The sequence below is a fragment of the Oxyura jamaicensis genome, chromosome 19 (assembly GCF_011077185.1).
Source record: "Oxyura jamaicensis isolate SHBP4307 breed ruddy duck chromosome 19, BPBGC_Ojam_1.0, whole genome shotgun sequence".
Classification (NCBI taxonomy): Eukaryota; Metazoa; Chordata; class Aves; order Anseriformes; family Anatidae; genus Oxyura; species Oxyura jamaicensis.
Genome location: NC_048911.1, coordinates 6429333 through 6456226, shown reverse-complemented (window position 1 = coordinate 6456226; position 26894 = coordinate 6429333). Strand labels below are relative to the sequence as shown.

At 42.4% G+C, this 26894-nt stretch overlaps 2 protein-coding genes and 1 long non-coding RNA gene across 3 annotated transcripts; 2 read left to right on the top strand and 1 right to left on the bottom strand.

Annotated features, from left to right (window-relative positions):
- The first annotated feature begins 1336 nt into the window (after nucleotides 1–1336).
- LOC118176126 lies at nucleotides 1337–11442 on the top strand. Its single transcript, XR_004755277.1, has 4 exons — nucleotides 1337–3715; nucleotides 5172–5252; nucleotides 10035–10136; nucleotides 11311–11442. It is a non-coding gene; the product is annotated as an uncharacterized LOC118176126 (long non-coding RNA).
- SLC13A2 (solute carrier family 13 member 2) lies at nucleotides 6718–19092 on the bottom strand. The gene is made up of 12 exons (XM_035342851.1): nucleotides 18943–19092; nucleotides 15635–15763; nucleotides 15168–15304; nucleotides 13849–14075; nucleotides 12764–12944; nucleotides 12393–12515; nucleotides 11290–11511; nucleotides 10884–10981; nucleotides 10191–10312; nucleotides 9369–9530; nucleotides 8241–8378; nucleotides 6718–7639 (listed from the first exon to the last, which is right to left on the bottom strand). The coding sequence occupies exons 1-12, from the start codon at nucleotides 19042–19044 to the stop codon at nucleotides 7511–7513; spliced, it is 1770 nt and encodes a 589-aa protein (XP_035198742.1). The 5' UTR covers nucleotides 19045–19092; the 3' UTR covers nucleotides 6718–7510.
- Nucleotides 16058–25370, top strand: SLC46A1 (solute carrier family 46 member 1). The gene is made up of 7 exons (XM_035342852.1): nucleotides 16058–16061; nucleotides 19137–19140; nucleotides 21570–21913; nucleotides 22022–22874; nucleotides 23283–23366; nucleotides 24299–24455; nucleotides 25017–25370. Exons 3-7 carry the CDS (start codon nucleotides 21653–21655, stop codon nucleotides 25090–25092), a joined length of 1431 nt encoding a protein of 476 aa, XP_035198743.1. The 5' UTR covers nucleotides 16058–16061; nucleotides 19137–19140; nucleotides 21570–21652; the 3' UTR covers nucleotides 25093–25370.
- The last annotated feature ends 1524 nt before the right edge of the window (nucleotides 25371–26894 follow it).

Here is a 26894-nt window from a genome sequence, read left to right as displayed (position 1 = left end):
TATTTATAAACTCTAACTCAGAGTTCATGTTAATCACCGCCTAAGAATACTAAATATTCCTTTCCCAATGTAGGTCTAAGCTCCTAAACATAGAGACTTTCCTTTCTGTAGTTTGTGGGGCTGCATGCAGTCAGATTCAAGCAATAAAAATTACAGAAATGTGTGTTTTAATATGGGCTTATGCAATACCATGCTTTCCCTTTTCAGCAGCACAGCCCACAGCACATCGCTATCTGTACAGAGCAGATGACACAGTGTGTCCTCTCTTTTGCTTTGTCATGTCAAGTGTGGCAAAATGTACTTCCTTAAACAGCTTCACATGGTTTATCCTGCTCCAAATATTGAATAATTTCATGTCATGCTAATACCAAAAAGAAGAAATTAATTCAAAAGAAACAGTGCTAGGAAATAAATTTTGCTATTTTCATGGCAAGCAGTGTGTTTGGTCTCATGTAATCAGTATTGCAATAGCAGCCACTTTGTTCTAATTCATGTGGCTTCTATCTTAACAAATATAAGGCATTCTCATGATGCAAATAAATAAATTGAAAGTTTTTTCTTATTTTAAAAATATCCTTTTCATATATAACCCTCTTTGCTTCTTTCCTGTTTGTTCAGGAACATAAAAAACACATTCAGGAGAACCAAATGCTTAGATTGTTACAGTTAATCCAGCTGGATTTTATAGGATCTATGTTTTAGCTCAAGAAACTAAGGAGAGAGGACGTTCTTTTTGTCTATCTCTGTCCCTGTCCCTGATGTTTCACGATACGGCTGCATTGTGACCAGACACCAAGTTTCCTTAGTGTCACATTTATGTCCTGTAAAAACGGAATGCAAACTGGCAGCCACGGGAAATTAAGTATTGCCTTCTGCAAGGAAAATGAACTGATACAGTTGATTAGTACAAGATTTAGTGTTTTTGTCTTTCTGTAACTCGAAGGAACTGCAGCTGTGCTAGAATGGTTTCAGGATTTGGCTGACTTACGTATGCACCCGCCAGGGCTCCAGGTAAGAACTGATCTTGCTGGAGCAGGGAGCATGGGCATGTTTTGGAGTCATTCCCTGCAGGGGCTGTTCAGCAGGTACAGTAGGCCAAAAGTGGCACAGATTCAAAATAGTGGCTAGAAAGATATTGCATACTTGACTGCACCTGGTGCAGAGGAAACTAAAGATGTCAGTCCCCTCCCCTTTCCCCATCAATTGTCTCATATTTCTGAGATACAGGTGTGTGGTTACAGCGTAAACAGACCAAAGGTTTTTCTTCTAGGCTAATAAACTACATGTTTTTTTTTTTTTCCTTTTTTTTTTTTCTTTTTTTTTTTTTTTCTAAAGCATTCTTGCCAAAATATAGAAACATATAATATGAACTCTTGCACTTCCACATGCCCCATGTACGCTGAGGAGAAAGACTTTTGCTTCTAGAGCCAGGATGGCACATGGAACCTGCTCCTCTGGCACCTGTACTTCGCTTTTTTTTTTTTATTATTATTTTTTCTGACTATATTTCAGAAACTAATTTTTGTCTTGTCCATGCAACATGTTTTCTACCAACTCTCAGTACCTCTCAAATTGGGAGATAATTTATGAGCATGAAAGGAGAGCTTGTCTTTTTCTGGGCCATTCGTTGATCTTTCTATTTTGACCAGCTATGGTCATTGGTTTTCACCACTAATTAGAGAAAAAAAAAGTGTTCTGTCCTCCTTCCTAAGCTTGCAAGTTACATCGAGCAGTCCAGTCTCTAAAAGTCATCCAAACGAATTCTGATGCTGTTCCTGTTTTCTCTGTTAGCTTGGATGCTAACACCAGAGGAATTACAAAGGGTTTTTTCAGACTGAATAAGTGGTATCTTCAGGGGCTGGGCTATTTCTTCAGTGCCAGCTGTAGCTCTGGATACCACAACACCGCTTGCTTAGGTCTAAGGAGAAAAAGAAAAAGCACAGGTGTGAGGAAGCTTGCATTGTACAGCTATGTTATCTACAATGCAGACAAATGATTTATGATTGCGTGTTTCATGTAACAGGAATGATATTGCCAGAGGTAAGAATAAGGAGGAAAACTCGAACTTGCTTCAGGTGACAGACGTCTTACAAATAAAGAGGATCCTTTTGAATTTTCTGGCAAGTCTCATCAGGATAGTCCTACAGCAAAAAGGGAAATGTGACTTTCCCTTTACGGTTGCTTAAAACTGCTCCAAAGCAACCACTGCTCACTGCCTGAGATGTCCTTGATAGGCAACCAGGAGAACTGGTGCCATAACAGCTAACTGTACCGGGCTGTGTGCCCCTTCTGCTTTCAACCTGCCCTCCTGGCATTGTGCAATCCCACATTAATATGGACACTGGTTTTGCAGGCAACTCTGACCACTTCTCCTTTTGATTTATTGAAAGAAACGAGAAACTCTGTAATCAGCAGAATTAATGAAATGTGTTGTCCTAGGGCTTTCCGTTCCCTTCCAGAGACTGGGAGCATCATATGATTGATTTTTGGGGTAGCTTTTACAGGTGGCAGCTGGTAGCAGGTGCTGGGACAATTTAAAAATGTTCTGCTTCTCGTAGACTGGATCAAGGGAAATGAGGAAATTCCTGTAATGCTGCTAAGCTGGCAAGAGAACTTCAATAATAACCTGAAGCTGGTTGAGTAGTACCAAGCTGAAGCGGAATACGATTTGATGTTGATCATAATTAATGTTAATATTCAAAATATAGTTCTATCTAAAAGTAGCCATCGCTAATGCTCTATCAAGATACATGCCGTACATAGGTGTATGGTGTCTGAGCCTTGAAGCAGTTGCATCTGGTCTGATCTAAATCCTGCATGGCAATATACGTGGGTTGAGCCCTTGAATTAACCGTCCTGTTCCTTCTCTATTTTCAAAGTGCTTTCTTTTTCCTTTTGACAATTTGAATTTAATTTTTTATTTAACTGGATTAATTAATACGCTTCTACTTTTGCAGCTATGTTGTGATGCACTACGTTTGCAATGCGTTCCTCTTGCTCTATCACTTTTCCCTTAGCTATGTAAGGATGCTTTCTGATGAAGATCAGCACAAGGCTGAGTGCTTGGCCTGGATTTTGGACCTTTGAGCACGCCCTGGCAGGCTGTTTGCAGCCACTAGATGGCACGTTGCAAAAGACTCCATCCTGAATGGCAGCTTGATGTTTTGGGTCTGTTAGTATGATTAAAGGATAAATAATATTAGACGTGTCTTTAATAGGAGAAAATGCACAGCATTTACAACAGTGATTAAGTTCTATTAAACAGTTGTTATTTTGGACACAGCGTGATTACTACATTCAAACCACTTCGTTTCCAGGCTTTAGGACCTTGGTCATTACTAACGTAAATCGTAAAGTTCAGTGAATCACGTTGTAAATAGTTTTATTGGTTCCATGCTGAAAAAAAAAGAGGTTTGTGAAATTCCTTGATGACTTAAATTTACATATTTCCTAAGCCATCCTATTAATGTTTTCTGTTCTTTACTTGGTTGTTCAACACTAAAGAAATTTTAAACTCTCTTTCTGCTGTTGCAAATGCTGAGAACAACGTGCCAATTGAGAGCCAAGAGTTGTATTCCTAGAACAAGTATGCTAAATGGAGAGAGTTGGAATTTTGCACTCATCTGCACACTGCTGCCAACATGCCACAGCTATCTGAGGGAGGAATTACCTCCAGGGATGAGAGTGGAACTGCTCTTACAGCTCCTGGGGAAAGGTCCGTGTTTACATATATGCTGATGTCTATTGGATAATACACAGGACCTTCATTTTTCAGTCTGCAGTGGTATTGGACAGCAGTCTTTATCTCTTTCTTTGTTGTTTTTGATTCTCAGTTCCATCTTTGTTGTAGATCTCCATTCACGCCATCTAAGCCACTGAGAATTTTTGTGTATATTTTAATATAATTTTAGAATATATCACTTAAGCCTGTCTTGTATTCTTCATCCAGTTCTGTTTTCATTATGCTGTTTTCTAGTCCTATTGGCTTGTGTTTTGGTTTCTGAAAATAGATTTTTTCACATTTTTGAGATTTTTTTAATGTCACCATTATATGATAAGGTTTCCTTCAAAGCATTTTTAAAGAATAATAATAATAATAATAATAATAAAGATCTAGATATATTTCAAGATTTCAATGCTATAGAACAAGGGTTTCTTTAAATTCATTTTAATAGCTTTTAAGTGACTGGGAACAAATATTTGGTTTCCACAAGCCAACATCAGGATAAAAGACATGCTGGCTTAATCCTGTTTTGGCTTTAAAATTGTCATCTGTTCTTTTAAGTTTGTTTATGCTTTCAGAGCTTGATTAAGTGACTTCTGCCTCACTTACATGCCACTTTACAAATTTGTTGAGATGTTTATGGTGTGAAGTGCCTTTCTCTGAAGTAAGCTATTTTCTTTGTTGCATTACCCTGCCTAAAATTCTTCTGATTTTCTTTTGTGGTCAGGTGTTGTAGAAATGTATATGTTTACCAGGATAAGTCCTTCATATTCTCTTCTGTGTACATGTGTGTGTGTGTGTCTGGGCAAGGCAAGGCAAGACAGCACCATAACTCCAGGGAAAATGGAGGAGGTGACTGCGAGTCACCCACTTACTCACTGGCATATGCTGTGGGAAACCTATATTTTGTGGTTTTGTAGTGCACTTGCTTTTTAGACAAGGCAGGCAAGGAGGCAGACGTCCCCTTCTCATTAACAAATTTATCACTTACAACTCTTATGTAAAACAAACTTAGTGTCAGCTCCAAAACGAAGAGCTGCATTGGAAATCACACCTAACTACAGCAGGTGCTGAGCTGGCAGTTTCACAGAAGATTGTGAAATTTGATCACACAATGGGAAATAGAGCCACTCCTTGAGGGCAATATCTGGAAACATAATGGGGAACCACCCTTCAAAGGTGATCTGTGTAATAATGGGGCTTAGAAACACTTTCTACCTGCTTTGCTTAGAAAATTATGAACATTTTTAATCGTGCTACTGGTTTTTGCACAAGCACACTATATTTAGCTGTACCTCAACTAGTCCTGCGCTCAGACACACCCAAGGCAACAAAATGCCCAGTGTGCACTTGCTGCTGCCATCACTTCAAGGTGGAAACTATTAATGAAATTGTCCGTTCTCTTTGTGTCCTGGTATTATTGTTAGTTTCTCTTCTCTGTCTACAGGTTACATCCTTTCACCTGGCTTCTTCTGAAAAGTGGGCATTTAGAAACCCCTTGAGCAGCTTTTGCTGCAGCCATTTTCTGGTAAATCTCTAGCCTTTATATGCTCATACATGCTAACGTACATGGAACACCCAGCATTACTGCATTGGCCCCATGACACTCGGTGCTACTTCACGTCTTTCTTCTTTCTTCTGGAGATTGCCATAAAGATTGCACCTGTGCTCCTGCATGTACTTATGCACACCACAGCCTCTGAATAATGTAGACTCATAGGAAAGACTTCAAAGAATCATAACGCAGCCGTTTTAAACGGCTGGGAGGAGAGGCTGATGGGAAATGTTATAAGAATTCAACATTTCCTGCTTAGCTAAGCAGTAATTTAGAAGGACATGTAAACTATGTGCAAGTATTTCAAAGAAAACAAAAAGCAAACAAAAGCTATGCACACTGCCCTGATGCTGCAGACAAAGAGCAAGGAAGGGAGAGGTTTGCAGCAAGCCGTCTGCCTGAGTTTGTTATTTTGTTAGGCACTCACACATCGTGATCAGGGTAATGAAAGTATTTGGGCAGATTTGGATATTATTTGACAGTGATAAATGCAAAGGGAAAGAAGGTGAATGGATTAGCAGTGACCTGAGCAAGTCGTTATGTGAATGAGATCAATTACTCAGGAGTTCATTAGTGAAGGAGAATAAGCATCCTTCCTTCTCGTGCTATGGATATTATATTGGATCCCTATCATATATCAAATCAAACCACAGATTCTGTCTTTCAAAGACAGTGATGGGTTAGCACCAGACTCTCCTTTCTGAGATTTTCCACAGCAACTGTGCTTGTCAGGCCAAGGAAGCTATCAATACAAAGGGAACCAGTGAAAAGCAGGCATCAGAATTGTCTTGACAATTGGAAAGAAAATTCTGCGGGTCAGTGCATTCTAACATTTTAAAGATGAAAAGTGCAATGCACATTGTCCTAGTCTCCCCATAACTAGCACAGTAAAGAAAAGAAGGAAGATTCCGGAGAGCTTGTGTGCTACTGTAGAGCAAAAATCATTCACATTCACTCTCAGTGTGATTCAAAAGGGATTCCAGAAATGCAAAAGACTTTGCAAAACTTATGCAAGCTATAACAGAACAAATCATTTAAAACAAAGTTGAGCGGCATTTATAGTCTAAATGATCGGTCAGAACCCAACCTCATCTTTTGGTACTGAGTGCTTGATATGGCAAATCGTCTTTGAAAATGTATGTGCTAATAGACATCCAAATAGTCCAGTATCTTGGACAGTTTGGTCATTAGGAGAATATGTGGTGCTGAAAATTGGTTCCTGCAGAATAGGGATTAAGCATTTAACTGTACTGGGGCTTTGAAAAGGAGCCCCAGTATATGGTATTGAGAGTCCAAGAAAATTAGACTCTAAGTATTAATTATTACTTTAGTGATAACAGAAAATCAATTATGAAAACTTAACTGACTATGCCAAGATATTTAAAGAAGCTCACAGTTGACAGATGGAAGAGGCAGAAGTGTATTTAAAGTGACATATGTAATAGAAAAAATCTCCATAACACACAGGATACATAAAAAAAAATCTTTAATTCAATCATATACACATTACAGGGCACAAGGCTTCTAACCTTTCACAAGAGAATATTGCTCTTCCTGCCATGACCTTGTAGACTTTAATCTTACATAAATAAAATGGGATGGATGTTCTAGGAAAAAAAGTCTTTTACATCCATAACAGAATGGGCTTGTAAATAAATACATTTCAAAGTGATAAAATAGGCTGAGAGTATGTGATTTGTCTGTAATCATGCAACACATACCGTGCTGAGTGCCCACAGAGTACACAACAATCTTATGTATGTACGTGCTGAACACAGAGGCCTGTATGCTCACATAGAGGTGAATATTCACACGAGCTGTGGTGAAACAGATACAGGCATGAAATCAGGTACATACGGTCTCCCTTCTTCCTTCTACGTGCACACCTCTCTTCTTTCTCACTGCAGATTTCGGACGTTACACACAGAGCTTGAGAAATGATGTAGTTGGGGAAAATTTACCCCTGTGCAAACAGAAAATCTGAAGATACCTGGAACTGTTGAAAAGCCAGAGGTTACTGTCTTGTCTTACTGCTGGGGTAACAAAATTGCCTGCTAGAACAGCACTGTTGGGCAATTCTATTGCTGCTATCAACTGAATGATTTTGTTTGTAGGTGTCCTTTTCCACAGAGGAGGCCCGTCTCTCAACCGCTGCCTCAGCAAGACTTGTGTCTTGCTCACACTGCAGTCCTAAGAGATACAGTAGTTGTTTCCCTTATGTCTCCGTATTACTAGCACAAGCCTGTCGCGTTTGCCCAGGATGGGAAGGTGTGCAGTTTGAACAAGGATGAAGACCAGGTGTTGATGGCTAGAGTTATCGTCAGGACACCCAGGAGGTTGAGTACAAATCCAGCTTTGGCCTATAACGATAAAGGAGAAGGATTATTTATTGAATTGAATATTTTTTCCTTTCTTGCTGATTAGGATTGTTTGTATGGTTGGTTTTTCTGGCATGTAGGACTTTCTCATCTGACCTGGTATCGGTATTTACTGCTACCTTGCATTTCTTCTTGAATCAGTTTGAATTGGAAAAGTTATCAAGGGACATGACATCCTTGTCGATGTTGAGAATGGACTTCAGGGCAGCCTAGTGAGATGTGCCAGGCTTTGCCCTAGTCCCTGCAGAAGGATTGTACAGGTCTCTTTGACATCCCTATGATCTACGTTTGGGCTTTTGAAACAGTTACATGTTGCCATTTCTGACTGATAGCAAGCTCCTGTTGGAACATCTTCCAGAGACCTTGATTGTTTTTTAAAAACTCAGTAGCATTTTTGTAAGGCTCTAAATATAGATTAGTAAGAGTGACTCCTTAATAGTTCATACACATATGTTCTTCTTTCCGTTTGACTTCAGTAGAGTACAGTGAGTTTTCCAACACTCTTTCGAGAAGAACCAATATTCGGAAAAGGAAAGATCAAAACTAGTGATGAAAGCTACGAAAAGAATGTGCTTTTGCTCACCATATCTACAACCCTGAGATGTCCATATGAGAAGACGATGGCGTTAGGGGGAGTGGCCACTGGGAGCATGAACGCCAGTGATGCAGAAAGTGTGCAGGGCAGCATGACATAGAGTGGATTGAGGCAGATCTTTTGAGCCTATGCAAGAAAGGAGAGCACAGATGATGGTTTAAGATATACAAAAATGCACAGAAATCTTTTGTCAGAATACTGATTGCATTTGTCCAGGTCAGAAATCTTTTTCTTTCACAAATGCTGTAGGAACTCACATTTTGGTTCTGCTTCAGAAACTTTTATTCGGTGTCTTTGTGCACCAAAAACAAGAATTGCTTTTTGTGGCCAATGCTTTATGTTTGTGATTGTGGAATCTTAATCCCTGCTGTGGTATAAATTAATAATAATGTTTGTATTCAACTCTAAGACCAGGCAAGACTATAAAGTGACTTCAAACTGATTAAGAAAGAAATTATGTTATCAGTGTAAAATGGGTAGCCCAAACTCTGAAGATGAGTGTGTCATTTTAGGGATTAGCTGGAGTCTGTGGCCTATGCAAAAAGATTTTGGTGGAGCTTATTCCAATTTCTCTCTGGAACCACCTTTTCACGCTGCAGAACTATGTCTACCCCAAAACAGGAGTCTCCTGTGGAAATGCAAAAGTCTGAATTAGGTCATAGAGCCTGAGTAATGCTATCGCCTTCAGAGACTTGTGGAAAGCTAGTGGTCGGGGTGAAATACAGTAATGGAATGTTGCAGGGAAACAAATGCTGCTGCTGCTGTCTCTATGCAGAACAAATAGGAAAAAAACAAGTACAGCTGGCAGTGACCTCATGAGGTTGTTTAGGCCAGGAGGCAAAGTCTAATATGCCAATGAATTTAATCCCTTTGCTTTTCCCTAGCAATGTTTTTAGAAAGGTTGAATGAAGCACATAGTGTGTGTGAGTATATATATGCATGCCCATATATGCATGTATGTATATTGTAAGTCTTCTCTCCTGATTAGATACATGACCAGTGCTTGGCTGTGTCAGCCAGTTTTTTTACTTTATTTTTTAAGCATTGAGCATACATCTGCTTGGAGCAGGGATGAAAGCTGTTCTTATAAGAGCATTTTGAAACACTGGAACTTACCATTGAAGCCAGAATAGGGAGAAAGAGAGTAGTAGTGGCCACGTTGCTGGTGCACTCAGTGAAAGTAGCAATAAGGAGACACAACAGGAGAGCAATGGCTGGATGAGGGATTTCCTGCAGAGGAGTCAATTTTGTGCCTAACCATGCAGACAGACCAGATTCCTGTAGGAGAGGAAAGATGCCTGTCAAGATAGTAGGCTGGAGAAGAAATACTCACATCACAGGCCAATTGCATTTCTCTTACCAATTCTACCCTGCTTTCTTATGGAAGTTCTCATGTAAACTGCTTTCTGTAGAAAAACATGTAGAGGCCTTGCTAAAAATAAACATGCTTTCCTTTCTAAAGCGTTTAAAAGAATAAGATACTGTCTTTACAATGCATTAATGTTAGCACAATTATTTCTCTATTCAGGCTGTTAATTGTACATAAACAATATTCTTCATGTCCTCCCTGTTTCATATCTGGATGTTTGAAATAATCTGGGGACCCATCCTGGGCACCTTAGCTCCTCATGCCTGCCACATCAATTAAGTTTTGTTTAGTAGTCTTTGATGTATTGGGATATTTTCTTAATCATCCACTTTTCTTGAAAGACAGTTAATTGTGCTAACTTGCCGTACGGTGCTGGTTGCACAGGTAACAAAACAGATCTGTTCTAATCACAGGACTCCTGAGGATGGTGAAGGCTCTTACTGCCACTAGCTGAGGAAACGCACATTGCTGCTACCAGCATGCCCTCTTGTGTTCCAGGAGAGCATACGTGAAAGGTAAGACAGAAAATACCCATTCAGACAAACACCAGGTAAGCAGAGGAATGTTACCTCGCTGCCTTTGGCTAAGGCAAAACCACCTCCCAGCAGAAGTACAATGTTCCATGGCATTTTCTGGTGAACCGATGTCCAGTCCAAGAGAGCTGGGGGTGCTAGGACCTTTGGCTTGCTGCCTAAAATCCAGAAAGATTTTGTAAACCGTACAATAATCTCCAAAGAAAGGAGTACTTGTCAGAGCAAGAGGTGAGTTTAATCTGAACATGAGGAAACTTTTCTGTCAGCAAGATAAACTAGACTCTGGAATTATCTCCTAAAGCAAATGATGGGAGTCTCATCAGCAAAGATTTTTAAAATTGACTTGCAAAAATACTAATGAATAATCTGTAGTTGCTCCAAGAAGCATAGCAAAGTAGATAAAAGGTAAGAGTGGGTTATAAGTACGGCAACATATCCACTGAACTGTGCGTTTCTCTTAAGTCACGTATTCTCTGCTGAAGCCTTCAGTTTCAGAAGCTTTTAGGTATGTGCATACTGGTGTTTGGAACACTGCTGGGTTACGTTTCGTACTTTGTTAAATTATAAGAAATAGAGAACTTTTATGGAATAAAAGCCTTGAGTAGGCTAAAGTATACAACAGTAGCTATGGAGCAAGAACAGTTTGAAATTTCCTTTGTGAATGTAAAATGTAAAACTTCTGGTCTACCTATTCTGAGAGTTGATTTTTGATGCCTTTAGTGAGCTTACCTGCTTGTTGTTTGTCTTTAGTGCTGGTAGCAAATTCAGAAGGGATGATGAACAACAAAATTGAAATGAAGATGGCAACTGTAGCATCAGTAACAAAGCTACAAAAGAAATTTCAATGAGAATTTTAATTTATTTATTTTATTTCTTACTAATGTTCAATGAGAAAATTAGTAGTGTTTTAGGTGCATGAGGCATTGAACAAATTGGATAATGCCCCAAGTGAAAATTTTACTTCTAAACTTGTTGTGATGCTAGCGTAAGATTAATTCATGGATTAGGCAGGGATAACCCCAGCAGGGAATCTGCATGAAATATCATTTGGGAAGTAAGAAATTAGGCTATGCTTTATAATTCTATTGTTGCCTGATTTATTTTTGTTCAAAGTGAGGAGGAAAAGTGGTGATACCTTGTGTTATTTTTGTTGAAGAGAACAGTTGCCCAACCTGGTATGAAACCAGGGTCTCTGGTAAACCAGAGCAGTACCAGCAGTATGAAGAGAACCAAAACTGCTATCTCTGCAAACTTCATCGAGCCCAGTTTCTTGTTCTCCTCCCTGATAATCGCGTAGGCCTGTTGCTCCTTAGCCTTTGCAGAAGGACTTCTATCACAACCAAAATTCTTCTGAAAACTAGAAAAAGTGGATAGGAAATATTAAAGAAATTTGCTAGCTATCTTGAGTCAAGAATCAAAATTTTATAATTCAACCATATTGTATTATGTATGTATTTATATATGTATTTATGTATATATAAATTATTGCGACATCAGCAGCCATAGGCGTAGATACCAACTGCACTGTATTGTGTGTTGCCAAGATTCAAAAATAACCTTCCTTTTCCTAGAAGCTCATGATGTAAATACAACACGTGGTGCTATCTGGACACAGGGAAATAATGACAATATTAGCACGATTGACGTTATATGATCACCAGGATGTAAACAGTCGCCAAGCTTTTTTAAAATTACAGGAAAGGAGAATTTAAAAATAAGAATTTGAAGAATAAAATACCATTTCAGGTGTTAACAAAGCTCTTTCCAAATAAAATAAGAGGTTGAGGATAACGCAAAAGTGAGTCTAAGTATAAAATAAGTAGGTAAATACAAACTGGTTGCAGGGGGTGATTAGCAATGGGAACTGACACAATATTAATCCTCTGGGTCTGCAGCAGCTCTTGTCACAAAGGTAAATACCAGCTGCATGCAGAAATCAATTTCCTGGCATTCTTTTAGGGCATGAAAGCAATGCTGCAGAACAGGTTGTATGCAGCTATAGCTCCATTTTTCCATCCACAGTATATATTTAACTGGGATTTTATCAGGTTCTTTGGAGAAAAAGTTGCAGTATTTTAACAGACACTTAGTAAGTGCCTGTTGTGGTAGTCTCTGTTGGTTGTGACTGCTAAATGTCAGACATAGGCTCATCATTAAAAGAATCACTTGTGGTACATGTGTAATGAGTACTTAATAACAGACCTGTCAGCTACGCTATAGTACGTACAGTGTACTTACTTAAAGCCCAAGTACAATATCTGCAGCCAAATCCAGGCCAAAACCAGCAACACGACGGACGTGGGAAAAGCAAAAGAGAACCAAGAGGCAAAGTTGATGATGTTACCATTGCCAGGAAAGAGCCTGCAAAATGTAGAAGGCTGTCAGCATCCAAAACCCTGGAGTCTCTTCTGCATTTAATTAACGATTCATAGAAGAGGAAAAAAAAAAAAAAAAAAAGATACTTTGAGGCTCCCTAAGGAAAATAAACTAACTACCCTAAAGTTACCAAATTGAAATTGATATTTCCCTTCTCTGTATTGGCTAGAAGTCAGCTGTGGGAGAAAGATGCAGCTTAGTGGGTATGTAATCCCAAATTCAACCAGACTTACTCATCAACTTGTCCTTTCAGTACCAGATTTGGTGTTGTCCCAGTCAGAGTTGCAATCCCTCCAATGCTGGCTGAGTAACAAATAGAGAGAGACAGTCCCTTGGAGAGTTTCTTGTGCTTCTCGTCTTGAAGATTTTCGTTTCTCTGTGTGTCTTCCTCGATTGCCAGAACATTGCTATCACCTAGGTCCCAAAACAGGAACAAAAGAGTTACAGGAGCTAGGTTGGACAGGACAATGTCTTGTGCCTGTGAAATTCGGCTCCTGAAAGCTGGGACACAATGGACTCAAAGCTGAAGGAGCCATATATTAGGAAGTAAATCAAAGCCATATATTAGGAGGTATATCAAAAACTTTGATACAATATATCAAAGAGTTATTGATGCCAGCCTCATGTTGGTGTGCTGTCCATTTTCACCTGTTGTCAGTGAAAATAGCAGTTTTTCAGTGATGAAGTCTGAATATGCTGCTGACGTTTCTCAGTGAACTGAGACGGTTTGAACTGCACACAGTGGGGAGAGAAAAGAGTTCAGGGAGGTACAACAGAGCCACGAGAGATGGACTGAAGGTAGCTTGTTCTGCGCTGAGGTTTACATGCCGAATCACTAGAGATAACTCAAAGATGGGAAGAGGGTGAGAGATATTGTTGCATGATTATATTTATATGATTAGAAAGATCATTTTAATTTCTAAGCTTCAGGCATGAAATAGGCCAGAAGTTTTCCCTCAGGAATTCCCAATTATCTGGTAAATTACACAGTAGATTATAATTGAACTAACATAAATACACAGGAAAATATCAAACCTAATGTAAAATCTTCAGCTAGTGGAGAATTTATTTGTTGTTTTATTGATTAGATATAATTTCTTTATGTTTGTAATTTATATCTGACTTCAATCAAGCCAGTAGATGTTACTGTTTTTTTTGTCTGATTCGTGGAAGAGCCTCACAAATGCTGTATGATACGGTCAGGATGCTTTAGGTACATTCTTTTAGAATTTAGTAGCAGCTGCTATGCCAGTGAAGAAGGCATAACGGAGGCCATCCTCCATTACCCTGAAGAGAAAAATGCCCATAACCCGTTCACCTTTTTGCTCTGTTTCTGTGGAGTTATTTGGTTTAGTTGGCTCTTCTTGCAGTTCAAAGGCTTTATTGATGTTCTCAGACTCCTGGCCAGCTGTTTTAGACTCCATTTCTGACCTATGCAACTGATCCAACACTGCCTGTGCTATCGGCACCATCATGGCAGTGGTGGCTGTGTTGCTGATCCACATTGACAGGAAGGCAGTCACAACCATGAAACCCATGAGAAGTCTGAAATGAAAAGGTTTGAAAAAGCCAACTCAAAACTCAGGGTTTCAGTGCCCTTTTCCGTTGCAAAGCGCTGGTTACAAATGCTAGGTTTGGAAAATGCGTAGCAATTCACATCTAGCACCTCCTCTTAGCTTAGTCTGCTTTGTGAACCATACAGTGAAGATTTAACTTTATTTGTTTATTTATTTATTGCATTAATTTAATTATTTATTTGTTTGCATTTTCACCAAGTGTACTTTAGCATTTGTATAACTAGGAAAGCGAGAGCTGACATCAGTTTATCTGGCCAGTATCCTGCTTAGTTTGCATGCTTCAGAGGAAGATAAACCATCTCAGTAACACATATTAATCTATTATAATATATTTTGAAGAGGAATTGCAAACCAAGTTTGATCCCAAGTGGCAATCAGTTTAAATCATGAGGAAAATGATCTCTCTTTTTAGGGGGATAGATTTATCCTACCTCTATCATTTAAGAGTCTCCTCTTACTCATGTAAAATTCTAATCCTTGTTTCAGTATTACTCTGTTATTTGTCTCAAAATTATTCTTTAGATGAGATGTAGATTAGATATTAGATGAAAAGGGCTTTATCTTGTCTGCATTTCTGTTCTATTGCTTTGTAATTTCCTTCCGTATTTCCTCTTCTTATGGTCTGGGACAAATTAAATAAGGCAATGTAGCCTCTGCATAGCTTAAAGCTCCAGTCTGGCAAACATTTGTTGTTTCCAAAACAAGCATCCTTGTATTTTCTCTTCTCTTTGCAATCAGTATAACGTTTAGAGAGTACATGTTTTCTACGTTTCAGCTATAGCTTCTCCTGCTTGTCTAAGGCTGTGCTTCTTCCCAAGCCCAGTAGCACCCCTGACTTTTCAGAATTGCTACTTCTCCACCTAATGCCATTTGGAATTCAAAGCAGAGGCACGGGTCTGTAATGCATCGAAGGATCCCCATTTGCAGGGTTTTCTCAGGCACAATCCAACTCTCTTGGAGCATTTTTAGGGCATGATTTGCAGCTTCACATAGGAGACTCTGATAGGAACTAAAGCCACAAAGTCCTTTATCCCACCTCGTTTTCAGGACTGTTACTCACAGGGCTGGTTTGACACCAGTGATTAGTAAGACCCGCAGAGCAATGCGCTTGTGTAGGTGCCACTTCTCAATAGCAATGGCCATCAGCAGTCCCCCAATAAAAAGCATATTGGTGTCCTTCAAATACTCCCTGCAGACCTGCAACATGGAGCAAGGGAGAGAATAAAGTGATAAGAAGCCAATGTTTAGAGAGAAGGTGTTTTCCGAGGGAGAACCTTGTCCTACAGACATTAAAACACTAACTATGGATTGTTTCTGATCACTGAATTTGCTTTGATTTCAGATTAGCAGCTCCACCCAGAGTTCACAGTAGGCACATGAAAGCTCTGTTCCACGAAGGGCACAGGTGATTGATTGCCTGTGTAACATTAGTGCAGTTTTCTCCCCTTTGCCCCATACTCTGGAAATCACCCCAAAATAAGAGACGGCCGCATAAACACATAAACAAACAAGACCCGTGTCTCTTACTGCTGTTGAATCCATGATATTCATGAGTGGGAAGAGCAGGACGGGAAAGAGTGCTGTGACAGCCAACGGCAAGGCTTCTGTGCACCAAAGCAGTGCCATCACGATGATAACGTAACCACATCGGGCCTCCTGATAGAAGGAGAGTACACGCAATCAGAACGGACTGTACGTCTTGCTTAGCCTTTGAGAAAGCAACAGCCCATAAGTATATTCATTGCCTGATAAAGGGATTTGGGAAAAGGTTATTGTCTGTCTTTCTCTCCCATCTGTCCCCCCTACCTATGCAGATCCTAATCAAATGACAAACTATTCAACAGCCTTGTCAGAACTGCGAGGAAAAGACTGGGGCCTTCAGTGGGGAAAGAGAAGAAACTTAGGAAAAGAAAAAAAATGATGACTTTGAACCCTTTCTGATAAGGGACTGGGAGTCCCCGCATAGATTTCTTGATTTTGCTGGCGCTAGTATTTTCTTCTTATTTATTCCCGTCTTTGACTTGCAGAAATAATCATTGATCCAGTCAAGGTTTCTTCTGTTATTTTTGTAATTTTTTTTTTTTTTTTTTTTCTCTGTGTGTCTCAGGATGTGTCCAGAGGAACCCCAGTTACCTTCAGCAGCCTGGGTTCCTTGAACTGTAAATGTTTTTATCTATTTTTTACTGTCTTTTTAGCTTAGTACAGACTTTGAAATGCTCACTGATGAACTGTTCACAGATCAGTTTCAGCTTCCATTGAATACGAATTATGCCTCTGGAGAAAGTACAATACCCTATCCCTATTTCATGGTACTCTTTTTTTTATTATTATTATTTTTTATTTTTCCTGAGAAAACACTGATTTAGTGTTGCTTTGGATAACCACTCCAAATTTTATATAAAAATACTTAACTCAGTCTCAGACACTGGAAGGATTCAAAATAACATAACATAGCATATAACATGGCAGCTGAAAAAAAAAAGCAAGGAAAATTAACACAGCAGGATACACTGCGTTCCTAATTTTGGAATTAGCAAAATAGTGGGTGCCAGCACAAAGGATTTGGAAGAAAAAAGTGATTGCATGGTCTTGGATCAAGAATATCCACTTAAAGTATGCTGGACGGAACAAATGAAAGCGTACTGATGGTTACTGAGAAAGCAGTGAAGAAAAACTGATGGAAAATGCAATGGCTAGATGACAGAGGATCAAACCAAGGAGCTGGCCGGGAAGATCAAACTGGTGATGCTTTAGGATGTGCTCAGAACTTCTGAATGTGGCCTGGAAGCTAAAGAGCTGGTGAAGGGAAAGGATGAACAGGTGAGATAACAGTCTGGAGGAAAGAAGTTTAGGTATTTAGGTAGCAAATTACCAGAGCAGCATGTATCATGTTCACAGAGCTGTTTTGCAGCCTGCTGTGAAAAGGCTCGCAGTAAAAGCTGGGATAAGGCTGTTCCCAAAGCCAGTGGTCCTGTAAGGAAAGCTGCTTTCTCATTCCTCTGTCTGTAGATGAAATCTTTAGCACTGTCCCCTGTCATTTATAATAGGGTCCAGTGCTGTGCCACTATAGTACAGGTTAACAGCTCAACAGAATAGAAAAATATAAAATCCCATCAAATAAACGATCTATTTATGGTTCTGCATGCTGAAGTACCAGCTTTTCTGCCATAGCAGTACCACAATGCCCAATTCTAACACCAGAAAGCTTCTTACAGTTTACAAGGGGAAAAGTGTGTCCAGAACATTTAAGCCTTTGTGTTGTAGCTGCCTACACAGAAACCAGAGCCATTTTCAAATAGGAACTGAACCAAGACTGACAAGTCATTCCACTGATTGACAATACCAGCGACTTACTGTATGATAACAATGACTCTAGCAAATAAGTATGAACTGGTGGCCTCAGGAAAAACAACTCTATTTCCGGCTTCTTTAGAAGACGTATGAGCCACATCTCTTTTAACTCCAGTAACACCTTTGTCTATGCAAAGTTAAGTAGGAAAAAAAAAAAAAAAAAAGACTTTTTTGTGTTTGTTTTTCTTCTTAGTAAGCTTTTAAGTGAGAGTTTAAGCTGTTTTATTTGCATAGCAGAGGAATAGGAGGACATGCCCGATCAGTTACCACATTTCACCTCGTGCTAGTGCCACACTGTTGTTCTGGCTTGCAATCCTCTGGCCGTAGCTCCAGAAAGGCTCTGAAAACACTGAGAAAAAGAGCTGCGAGGAAGAAGGAGCTTCAGTATAAGCTGCACAAAAAGACAGGTAAGAGCAGATGGAGTGAAGGATGAAGTCTGGGGAAGGAGACCAGAAACTGGGGGTCAGGAGGGATCAGGAGACAGGCGGGCAGGCAGAGATCAGAAGAAAGAGGTAGGACTTGACATCCAAAGGTGTGACAGGAGAGGCGATCAGGACTAGCAGTTTAATGATACTGGGGCTGGAATAGGAGACCTGAAGAGCAGAGATTAGATCTGTCTGCATGAAGCGAGTGGGAGTGGAAAAAAAAGCCAGAGTAAAGAATAATCTGGATGAATAATCTGGATGCTGGCACTCTGCCTGCTCTCGGTGTTGTATTTAAATGATCAATGGTTCAGAAATACCTGCCCTACTACTACAGGTTTTTACAGTTAACTTCTTCTGAATGAATCTTAAGTGATTGGTTTCCAAAACTTGACATTTTATATTTTAAATCATTGTGTGGAAAGATTATAATAGAAATAATGTTTAAAAAAAAAAAAAAAAAAAAAAAAAAGTTAAAAAAATTTTATTTTTTTTTTTTTAAAATATTGTTTTTAAATTTTAAAATAAAAAAAATTTTTAAAAAAAAAAAAAAAAAAAAAAAAAGTGAAATACATTTTATTATTCCTTATGTATCAGATTGCCTTGTCCCTTTGACTGAGAAAAATGTCTCTTCTATCTGGAAACAATGATGAGAAAAAAATACTAAATTAAAGGAGGATGTGGACTGGATAGTTTTAGGAAACCAGAAGTGGGATTAGAATTGAGCCTTAGGAGGTAAATTAGATTCACGGGTATGAGCTTCAGCATAGAAAGTGCTTTGATAAGTCAGGTGGGAAGCAGAAGTTAAAAGGTCATGTCACAGTGCATGCTTCTAGAATATCCAGTCCCAGATGCATCTGCTCATCCATCGAGGTCCTATTGCTTTTATATCCCCCACTGTCAGTAGTCTATGGGGTCTGCTCGCAGCAAGAAGGTCTTCATGCTATAGATGAAGGAAATGCCTCTGAGAAAGAATCTGCATGCTCTCTTCAGCTCTGTCACTTAAAAGGAACAGCTCTAAGGAGAGATTTGTCTCTCAAATTCAATTTAAAAGGTTCTTACCTTGGTATCAATAGCCAGAGGCAGAGGCAGAAACAAAAGGGGCACTAGCACTACGATCAGGTATTTCCAGCAGGCTAGGGTCATCTGCCAGAAGCCAGCCATGGTGCTGGAGCTGGCCCAGTGCTGAAAGGCCTGAGCTCTGCTCCTGGGGACTATATAAGCCCTGGGGAATATTAAACATTGACCTCTGGCAGCTGGGTGTTGTTTTTGGAACTGTAATCAGAGAAAGAAGGAAGAGAACAAAGAAGGGAGGGGAGAGCAAAAGAGTGTCGGACGGGAACTTTCTTAAGACAACCTTTCTGATAACCGGTAAATCCAGGAGAGAATTAACTCCTTGTGGGCCAAGTCGTTTTCTAAAAGCATATATATTAAAGAATATTAAAGTTTGGGTCTTCCATAATGTCTTCTTGGAATAGATACCTTTCATAAAAAGATAAACCATTCCCTCTACAATAGGTTAAAAATATTTTTAAAACCTTGTAGAATATTGAAAAGCACTGCATGTGTAACCCTCGGATATGGAGATCAGAAACAGCTACACAAAGTGTCATGTAATCTTCACCGTATCCACTGAGAAATTCTTCGGGCAGCAAAATCCACAAGAGCAGAGCTCCTGTCACCAGATGCCACATCAAGTCCCCTTGCAGAAAGGGACCTGCAGCCCTTACCAGGTGTGAGCAGGGGCTCCTGTGGCTGTGCAGGCTGAGGACCAACCTCAAGACAGTTTTCTTCTACTCTGTTTAAAGAGTAACAGAGGAAGCGTTAAGGTCTGGTCAGAACTCAGTTCCTGCCACATCATAGCCTGGCAAGTTATAAGAAATGCTTAGGGCCAAGAGGGAAACTAATGTCTTCTGGCATAGCCTGGTGTATCTGAATGGATTGGGAAATGTTTGGCTACAATGCAAAAACTTGCAAACATCAGGCTATATTTTTTTCACCTTTCTTATCTCTTATCTGACATGTTCTTAGGCACAGCTTTAGTAGCGTGCAGGGTAATTTTTTTAAATTTTATTTTTTAAATGGGTTGCTGGGAAATTACCGGCAATTCTTACACCTGTTGCAAGAAATTTCCAAGATATAAGCAGCGGATTATTTGATTCTGTAAATACACAGGAGCTGAGCTGAAGTTTTTAATTCCAAAGGGAGCATCCTGTTAGGGACACTGATGTCTTTATTTGGTAGATCATGCAAGTGCATGCTTCAGATAATGATGACTGTGTTTCCATTTTGTTGTTATTAATTGTCACAGCTCTGTTTATAGCTTAGTCAAGCAGAAAGAGGGGAGAAGCAAAGATATTAGGTCATCTGATGTCAGCTCCACAAAGAGCTTCTGCTATTCCTCTCTCTCATCCCTTTTTTGCTGGGGTTAGTTTCCTTTCATTAATGTGCTTATGATTGAAAAACCAAGTGGGGTTTCTGTTGCCAGAGCTGCAAACTCACAGCTTTCTTGCCAGCTTGCTTCAGGCACATTGCTCACAAGAAACAGCATCGTGTTAAATAACTGCCGATCCTGAGCTTTAGCATTTCACCCTTGGTACAAAAAAAAAAAAAAAAAGGAGGAAAAGCTTTCAAATGAATTATATTGCCCGCATTTTTGCATCCACTTAATGTTGAATTAGTGTTTGAGAAGGTGCAGTAACAAAATCAGCCAATGGCAAATTCATTTTTTATTTTTATTTTTTTCTGCTTTCTGTGATGCCCTAAGGTTGCAATCATAGTCCGAAAGGAAACCTCTCATTTTCACATCTCTGTAGCGTGAAGGCTGGCCTCCAGCTGCGGTGCTGTCTCTGGGAGGGGATGTAGCTATGCAAAAGGACCTCAGCTAACAAATAGTGCCCTTTGTTTCCGCTGCCAGTTACGTCCTGTTACTTTCAAAGATGCTGTAAGTGAGCTCAGTAAGTCTGTTACTGCAAAACGAATGGTTTGGCTTCAGGGGAAGTTCCTGGAGCTTCACCCGTAGCCATTAACATCCCCTCAGTGGTGCCGAAGGAGCGATGCCAGTTTACATTAATTTGGAACCGCTCCAGTTTGTGTGAACTGGTTAATCCAATACTCTGAACTGTTGTCTGGGGATTTAAAGAACAACTTGGCCTTTGCTTACAGATCTGCTCTTCGAGGCAGACCAAACCCCTAACAACCCTAACAGCGCAGCCAAAGACTCGTGTGTGTTACACTTTGTAAGGTATTTTGTCCTTTAGGAAAAGAAGTATTTTATGATGTTTTGCAAGCTAATATGATCGATCATGCACTGCTTCCTGTGCCATTTCTCAGGCTCTGCTGTATTTGAACGGTTGATTGGAGATAGGAACAAAACCAGGCTTTAAGTTTAAACGCCTTTATTTATCACTCAGTGACCCAACCGGGCTGGAGAGCTGCCTGCTCAGGGGGGGGGATGCAGCCCCAGGCCCCGCAGCCCGTGCTGGGCCTCACACGGAGGGCAAATCCCCTCCTGGGTCAGCCGAAGGAAAACCGGCGGCGGGGTGCGAGGCCCCGGAGGCTACCCCGGGCCTCACCGAGCCCCGAGCCCCTCACGGGGCCGGACGCGGGCCGCCACGGGGCTGTGGGCGGCCGCGGGGCGGAGCCGGGACGGGGACCGGGACTTGGACCGGAGCGGGGGCTGGGGACAGGAACGGGGCCGGGATCGGGGCCAGGACCGGGGCCGGGAGCAGGACCGGGGCCGGGCGGTGCCACTGCTCCGCCCGCCGCCGCCATGGCCGCCCCGCCTCAGCCCCCCGTCATGGCCGCCCCGCAGCCGCCGCCGCCGCCGCCGCCGCCGCCGCCCGGCCGCCGGTGCCGGCCGTCCGCCGAGCCGCTCCTGTTCCTCGCCACGCTGTCCCTCGGCCTGCAGGGCCCGCTGGCCACCCAGTACCTCTGGGACCGCCTGGGCGCCGAGCGCGGCTACAGCGGCCCCAACGGCAGCAGCCCCGCGGGCTGCGGCAACGGCAGCGGCGGCCCCGACCCGCTGCGGCAGGTGGGAGCCCCGGGGAGGGCTTGGGGGTGCTGCCGGTTCTTCCCCCTGGGGAGCTGCGGGCTTCGGGAGAACCGGCCCAGGCCCTCAGGGGGTGTGTTTGTCTTGCAGGAGGTGGAAGCGTTGGTCTCCCGCTGGAACCTCTACATCAACCTCGGGGGCTTCTTCGTGGGGCTCTTCTCCGTGACGCTCTTCGGGCCATGGAGCGACAGCGTGGGCCGGCGGCCGGCGCTCGTCCTGCCGGCGGTGGGTATGGCCGTGCAAGCGGCCATCTACCTCCTCGTCATGTACCTGCAGCTGCACGTCGCCTACTTTCTCCTCGGACGCCTCGTGAGCGGCCTCATGGGTGACTACAACCTGATCCTGGCCAGCTGCTTCGCCTACGTGGCCGACACCAGCGACAAACGCGCTCGTACATTCCGCGTCGCCGTCCTCGAGGCTTGCCTCGGCGTCGCGGGCATGCTGGCCAGCATCGGCGGTGGCCAGTGGCGCAAAGCGCAGGGGTACATCAACCCCTTTTGGCTCGTGCTCGCCACCAGCCTCGCTGCTGCTCTCTATGCTGCTTTCTGTCTTCAGGAGTCGGTGAAGCAGCAGAAGCCGGCCAAGCTGCTGACTCTCAGCCACTACAAGGCTGTCTACAGGCTGTATACGGCCCCAGAGCACCTGAGCTCCAGGCGGAAGCTCGCCCTTTACTCCCTGGCTTTCTTTCTTCTTGTCACTGTACATTTTGGAACCAAGGACCTTTTCGTTTTGTATGAACTTGGCTCCCCTCTCTGCTGGGCCTCTGATCTCATCGGGTACGGCTCAGCTGCCAGTTACCTGGCTTACCTGAGCAGCCTGGGAGGGCTGCGGCTGCTGCAGCTGTGCCTTGAAGACACCTGGGTGGCAGAGATAGGATTGATTTCCAATATTTCTGGGCTGGTTGTGATTTCCCTTGCTACTACAACAGCACTGATGTTTACAGGTGATGTCAGAGTCTTAAATCCATATATCTTGGGGTCTTTTCTTAGAGATACCAGTAGATGCAGGAGGACGGTGTGCTTCTGGGAGTTCCAGGTGTTGGAGGAACTGCTGCCTCCATTTCAGCCAATGTACCAACAAAACAATGACTTGCTAACAGCAAAGCTGGCCAAACACTGAAATTGAAACTGCAACCCTATAGTCCTTAGAAGAACAGGTTTCCAGGTAGCTGTACTGCACTGCGGGCACAGATGAAAGTGCATTGCGAAATGCAGCAGGGCGAGTGGGACTGGAAGGTAGCAGGGAGAAAATGCTCAGAGCTTCAGGTTTCTGGGACTGACTTTGGAGATTTTATTTTAAATCAGTACAACTTCATCCGAGCTTTCCCTAATATGCTGTATTTTTTTTACAGGTTATGGAATTCTGTTCCTTTCCATGGCAGCTACTCCGGTCATCAGAGCCAAGCTCTCCAAGCTGGTTGGTGAGACGGAACAGGGTAAGGAGTTAGCTAGTAGACTTAAGCTAGGTCCTGAAACACTTGTCGTCATGGAACATTGAAACCAAGCTGCTTTGGGAGATTAGGACTCACCTAGTCTCCTTTAGACTCCTGTTCCCTTGCATTCACCCTGAGGTCCAGGCCACTCATCTGTTCGTTTCCAAAACTACTATGAGGAGCAAGAGTTAAAATGGCTTATATAACACACGGAAACTAGTGATTTCCCTGGCTATGACTTTTCTCTGTAGATCAGTAACGGTGGGAAGAAATGCAGTGTTGTTAGAGGGTTATATCATTGACCATGGCAAAAGATCGTGGATAACCTCGAGGAGGAGTGTATTTGCTTTTTTTCCCAGTAATTCATTTGAAGAGCTTACACTTGCTGTTACAGACTGCATAGGAATACTTGTGCAGGCAGAGAGAGGGGAGGAGGGATGTGAGATGGGACAGACCTGGAGGTGACTTTGCTGAATTCCTGTTTCTTAGACGAGAATGAAGGTGGCACACAGCTGATACCAGCTTTATGATGCTAAGCCTATAAAATACAGTCTTCTTCTGCACTTAATGTTTAACAAGTGATAAGATGTGCCTGGCAGTAAACAGATTTAGATAGACCTTTCTAAAAGGTTTATAATCCAGCTGATAGATAATGTCCCTGGTCAGCTCCCATGACACCAGTTCTGGAGGTCAGTGCGTTGGTATTTCCTACAGAGGAGCTGAGTGCAACATGTTTGGCCTGCTGGGCCGGTACAGTATGCCTGGTCTCCGCTCCCAGCTCTTGCCTCATCGTGCTTGACAACACAGACACCAGAAGTGCAAACCCTTAGAAAGGTTCACAGAATGCCACTGAAGGAGGTGACATGGTAAAGACCTTCCAGTTGGTGATTTTCAGACAGGGCCATCTCACCACTAACCTTGTGTATCTTTTGCAGGTGCTCTCTTTGCGTCTGTTGCCTGCGTGGAAGGGCTGTGTTCACTTGTGGCTACAGGCGTGTTCAACTCTCTCTACCCTTTGAGCTTGCACTTCATGAGGGGATTCCCCTTTCTCTTCGGGGCTATAATTCTTCTTATTCCAGCAGCTATTGTTGGGTAATTTACTTCAAATTTCTAAACATTACTGTAGGAGCTGTGAAGTGTAATGTAAAAAAATGCAATTTAGACTTAGGATAGGGGCTCACATTTTTTTAAGGTGGATTTTCAGTTATGCTTACGGGAGGGTGTTTAGTGCCCCAATAAGCAGAGATGCGGGCCCATTTCTTCTGGCAGCTGAATCCTAGCGATGAACCTGCAGCCTGAGTGCTGTGGCTGCCGAGGCTCAAACAGCTTCAAAGTCTTACTCCACCCTCGGAACGGAATCCAAAGTCTCAAGTTGAATTTGCAAGTCCCCTGTGGAAGAGATGGAGCTTGCTTAGGAGTCTCTTTTCCTGTTGTTGCTCTATGAATTAAAGCAAAAGTTGTGTCATGATAGAAAATGAATCCCCTGGTTTAGTCCTGGGAGAGAGAATGTGCTGGGAGTTGTGGTAGAAGTGCAGCAGCTCCTGGCAGGATCATTTTGTTCCGTTCCCTTGAAACTTTAAAACTGACTTCATTCATCAAAGTCCCCGTGTGCCTTCAGAGGCGCTCACTGTTCTTTCTTTCTTTCTTTCTTAGGTGGATAGAAATCTGGGACTCAAACCCTGAGTACAGTCACTTCTCAGATGCTTCCCTGTCCCCTGCAGATGGCTGAGCAGCAACTTAGCAACAAGGAATTGGCCGGCTTGGCAGCGTCCATCTGGAGACTGCTCTTTGTTCTTCCCTTGGAGAACAGATTAGTGTGAGAAGGACGCCGTGGTTGTCCTTACTGATTTTTAAATGCCAGATAGTTGGAAATCATGGCTCTGACTGCTAGGAGGAACTTGATTTGCAGGAGTGAATTCCTCTTTGCTGTTGTGTTGACTCATCTGTCGGAGAAAACCCGAAGGACTCAAAAGCCAATCAAGAGTAAAAGCTGTTGTTGGTCATTTGCAAGGCCAGTTAGTGCTTTGGTTTGTTTTGTGAGGTGGGGGGATAGATAATGTGCTATGCTTTTAGTGGTGAGCGAGGACTGAATTCTGGTTTAATTGCCAATGAGGACTGAATTCTGGTTTAATTGCCAAACGTTCTCCTCTGAGTACTGCAGTGTGCAGCAGACGAGCTGTTGGTGTGGGTGAGGCCCAGACCAACGCCTGCTGGGCAGGATGGAAGCAGAGGTAGCCCAGCAGAGTTCTGCTGAGGAGGAGGGTCTGTGCTCTAAATCGGTGTGTTGTGAATATTAGTCTAATGAATACTGCAGGTCGGTGCTGTTGGGGTGAGCTGTTAAGGGGAGAGGTCTTTGGAAGTAATTTTTTTTTAGTTTTGTTTTGTGGGGCACGATTTTGTGTCAGTAAGTCACTCCTGCTGCCCTTCTCAGGATATGTTGATGCCAGCAAGCAAACCCCTGCGTTCACAGTATTGGTAATTGTTCTTTGCCAAGAATTAGCTGTATTGTTTCCATCCTATTTTCCCCAAACTGCCACAAACCAGCAGTTGTGTGTACACTGCGTTGCACACAGTGTTCAGATGTATGCAATGATGTTCTTACTGTGAAATTGCGTAGCAGACACGTTACTTCCAGAGTGAATAAAACCTCCATTCTCTTTCGTGGCTCCTAAAAGGATAGCTTTCCTTGTGCGGCTGTCAGTGGGATTTGCCCTTGCCTTGCTCCGTGCTTCTCTCCGTTATTTTCATACTTCTCCTTTTACTGAGGAATTTGTAGCAAAGAAGCCACAGCAGGAAGTTTGCTGTGTGGAGAACGAGCATGTGAGGGACCTGGGTCAGGAAGAATGCAGTTTTGGGACTCGCGAGCAACCATAACTTGCTTTTCCTGAACACGAGTAAAGCTTGCAGCAGCGCACAGTATGTAGCCTGTCCTTAAATATGCAGTAAATGTGAAATGCTTATATACAACGTTGTTCCCTGCTCGTTAGGAGTTTGTGATAAGAGCAGAACTCAGGAGTAAGGAAGCAGGAGGTGGAGAAGTAGGAAGACTCTGAGACCTTATTTGTTATGCCACTTGGTCTGTGAAGCTGTGCTGGTGGACGTAGGCAGGAGCTACTTGTCTGATTCATGGGCTAAGCCCAGAATTATCCTCCCCCGGGACCAGGGCATGCTGTGAGTGTTGCGTGAGATGTTTGTAGCCGAATCAGTTGTGAGGCAAGTTTCTCCTCCACCAACAGATTCCTCATACTCCTCATACATTTAGCTGCTAAATGTTGCGCAGTGAAGTGAAACTTGTGTACTGGCTCTGCTTTGCTGTTTGTGTCAGGGTGCTTGCAAAGGCAAAATTCAATAGGAACTATTAAGCTCTATTAGAAAAATGGAAGTTTTTCTAGGCTCTGCTCCAAGAACTACAAGCAAGTACATGATCCATGCATTGTGGGTGTGGGCAGCAGGTAGAGAGTCCCTGGGGTCGCAGTGAGCTACATCAGCCCATGCACGATGAACCTGAAGTGTGAACCCCGCAGAGAATGG

Bases quoted from the DNA above. Each gene is read 5' to 3' on its own strand.
- SLC46A1 (XM_035342852.1), top strand. From the start codon at position 21,653: ATGGCCGCCCCGCCTCAGCCCCCCGTCATGGCCGCCCCGCAGCCGCCG. The intron at 23,367-24,298 runs GTAAGGAGTTAG...TATCTTTTGCAG, and splicing joins GGTTGGTGAGACGGAACAGG to GTGCTCTCTTTGCGTCTGTT. The intron at 24,456-25,016 runs GTAATTTACTTC...TTTCTTTCTTAG, and splicing joins ATTCCAGCAGCTATTGTTGG to GTGGATAGAAATCTGGGACT.
- SLC13A2 (XM_035342851.1), bottom strand. From the start codon at position 19,044: ATGGCTGGCTTCTGGCAGATGACCCTAGCCTGCTGGAAATACCTGATC. The intron at 15,764-18,942 runs GTAAGAACCTTT...TCCTTCTATCAG, and splicing joins CTCTGGCTATTGATACCAAG to GAGGCCCGATGTGGTTACGT. The intron at 8,379-9,368 runs GTAAGTTCCAGT...TTTCTTGCATAG, and splicing joins TCCCTATTCTGGCTTCAATG to GCTCAAAAGATCTGCCTCAA.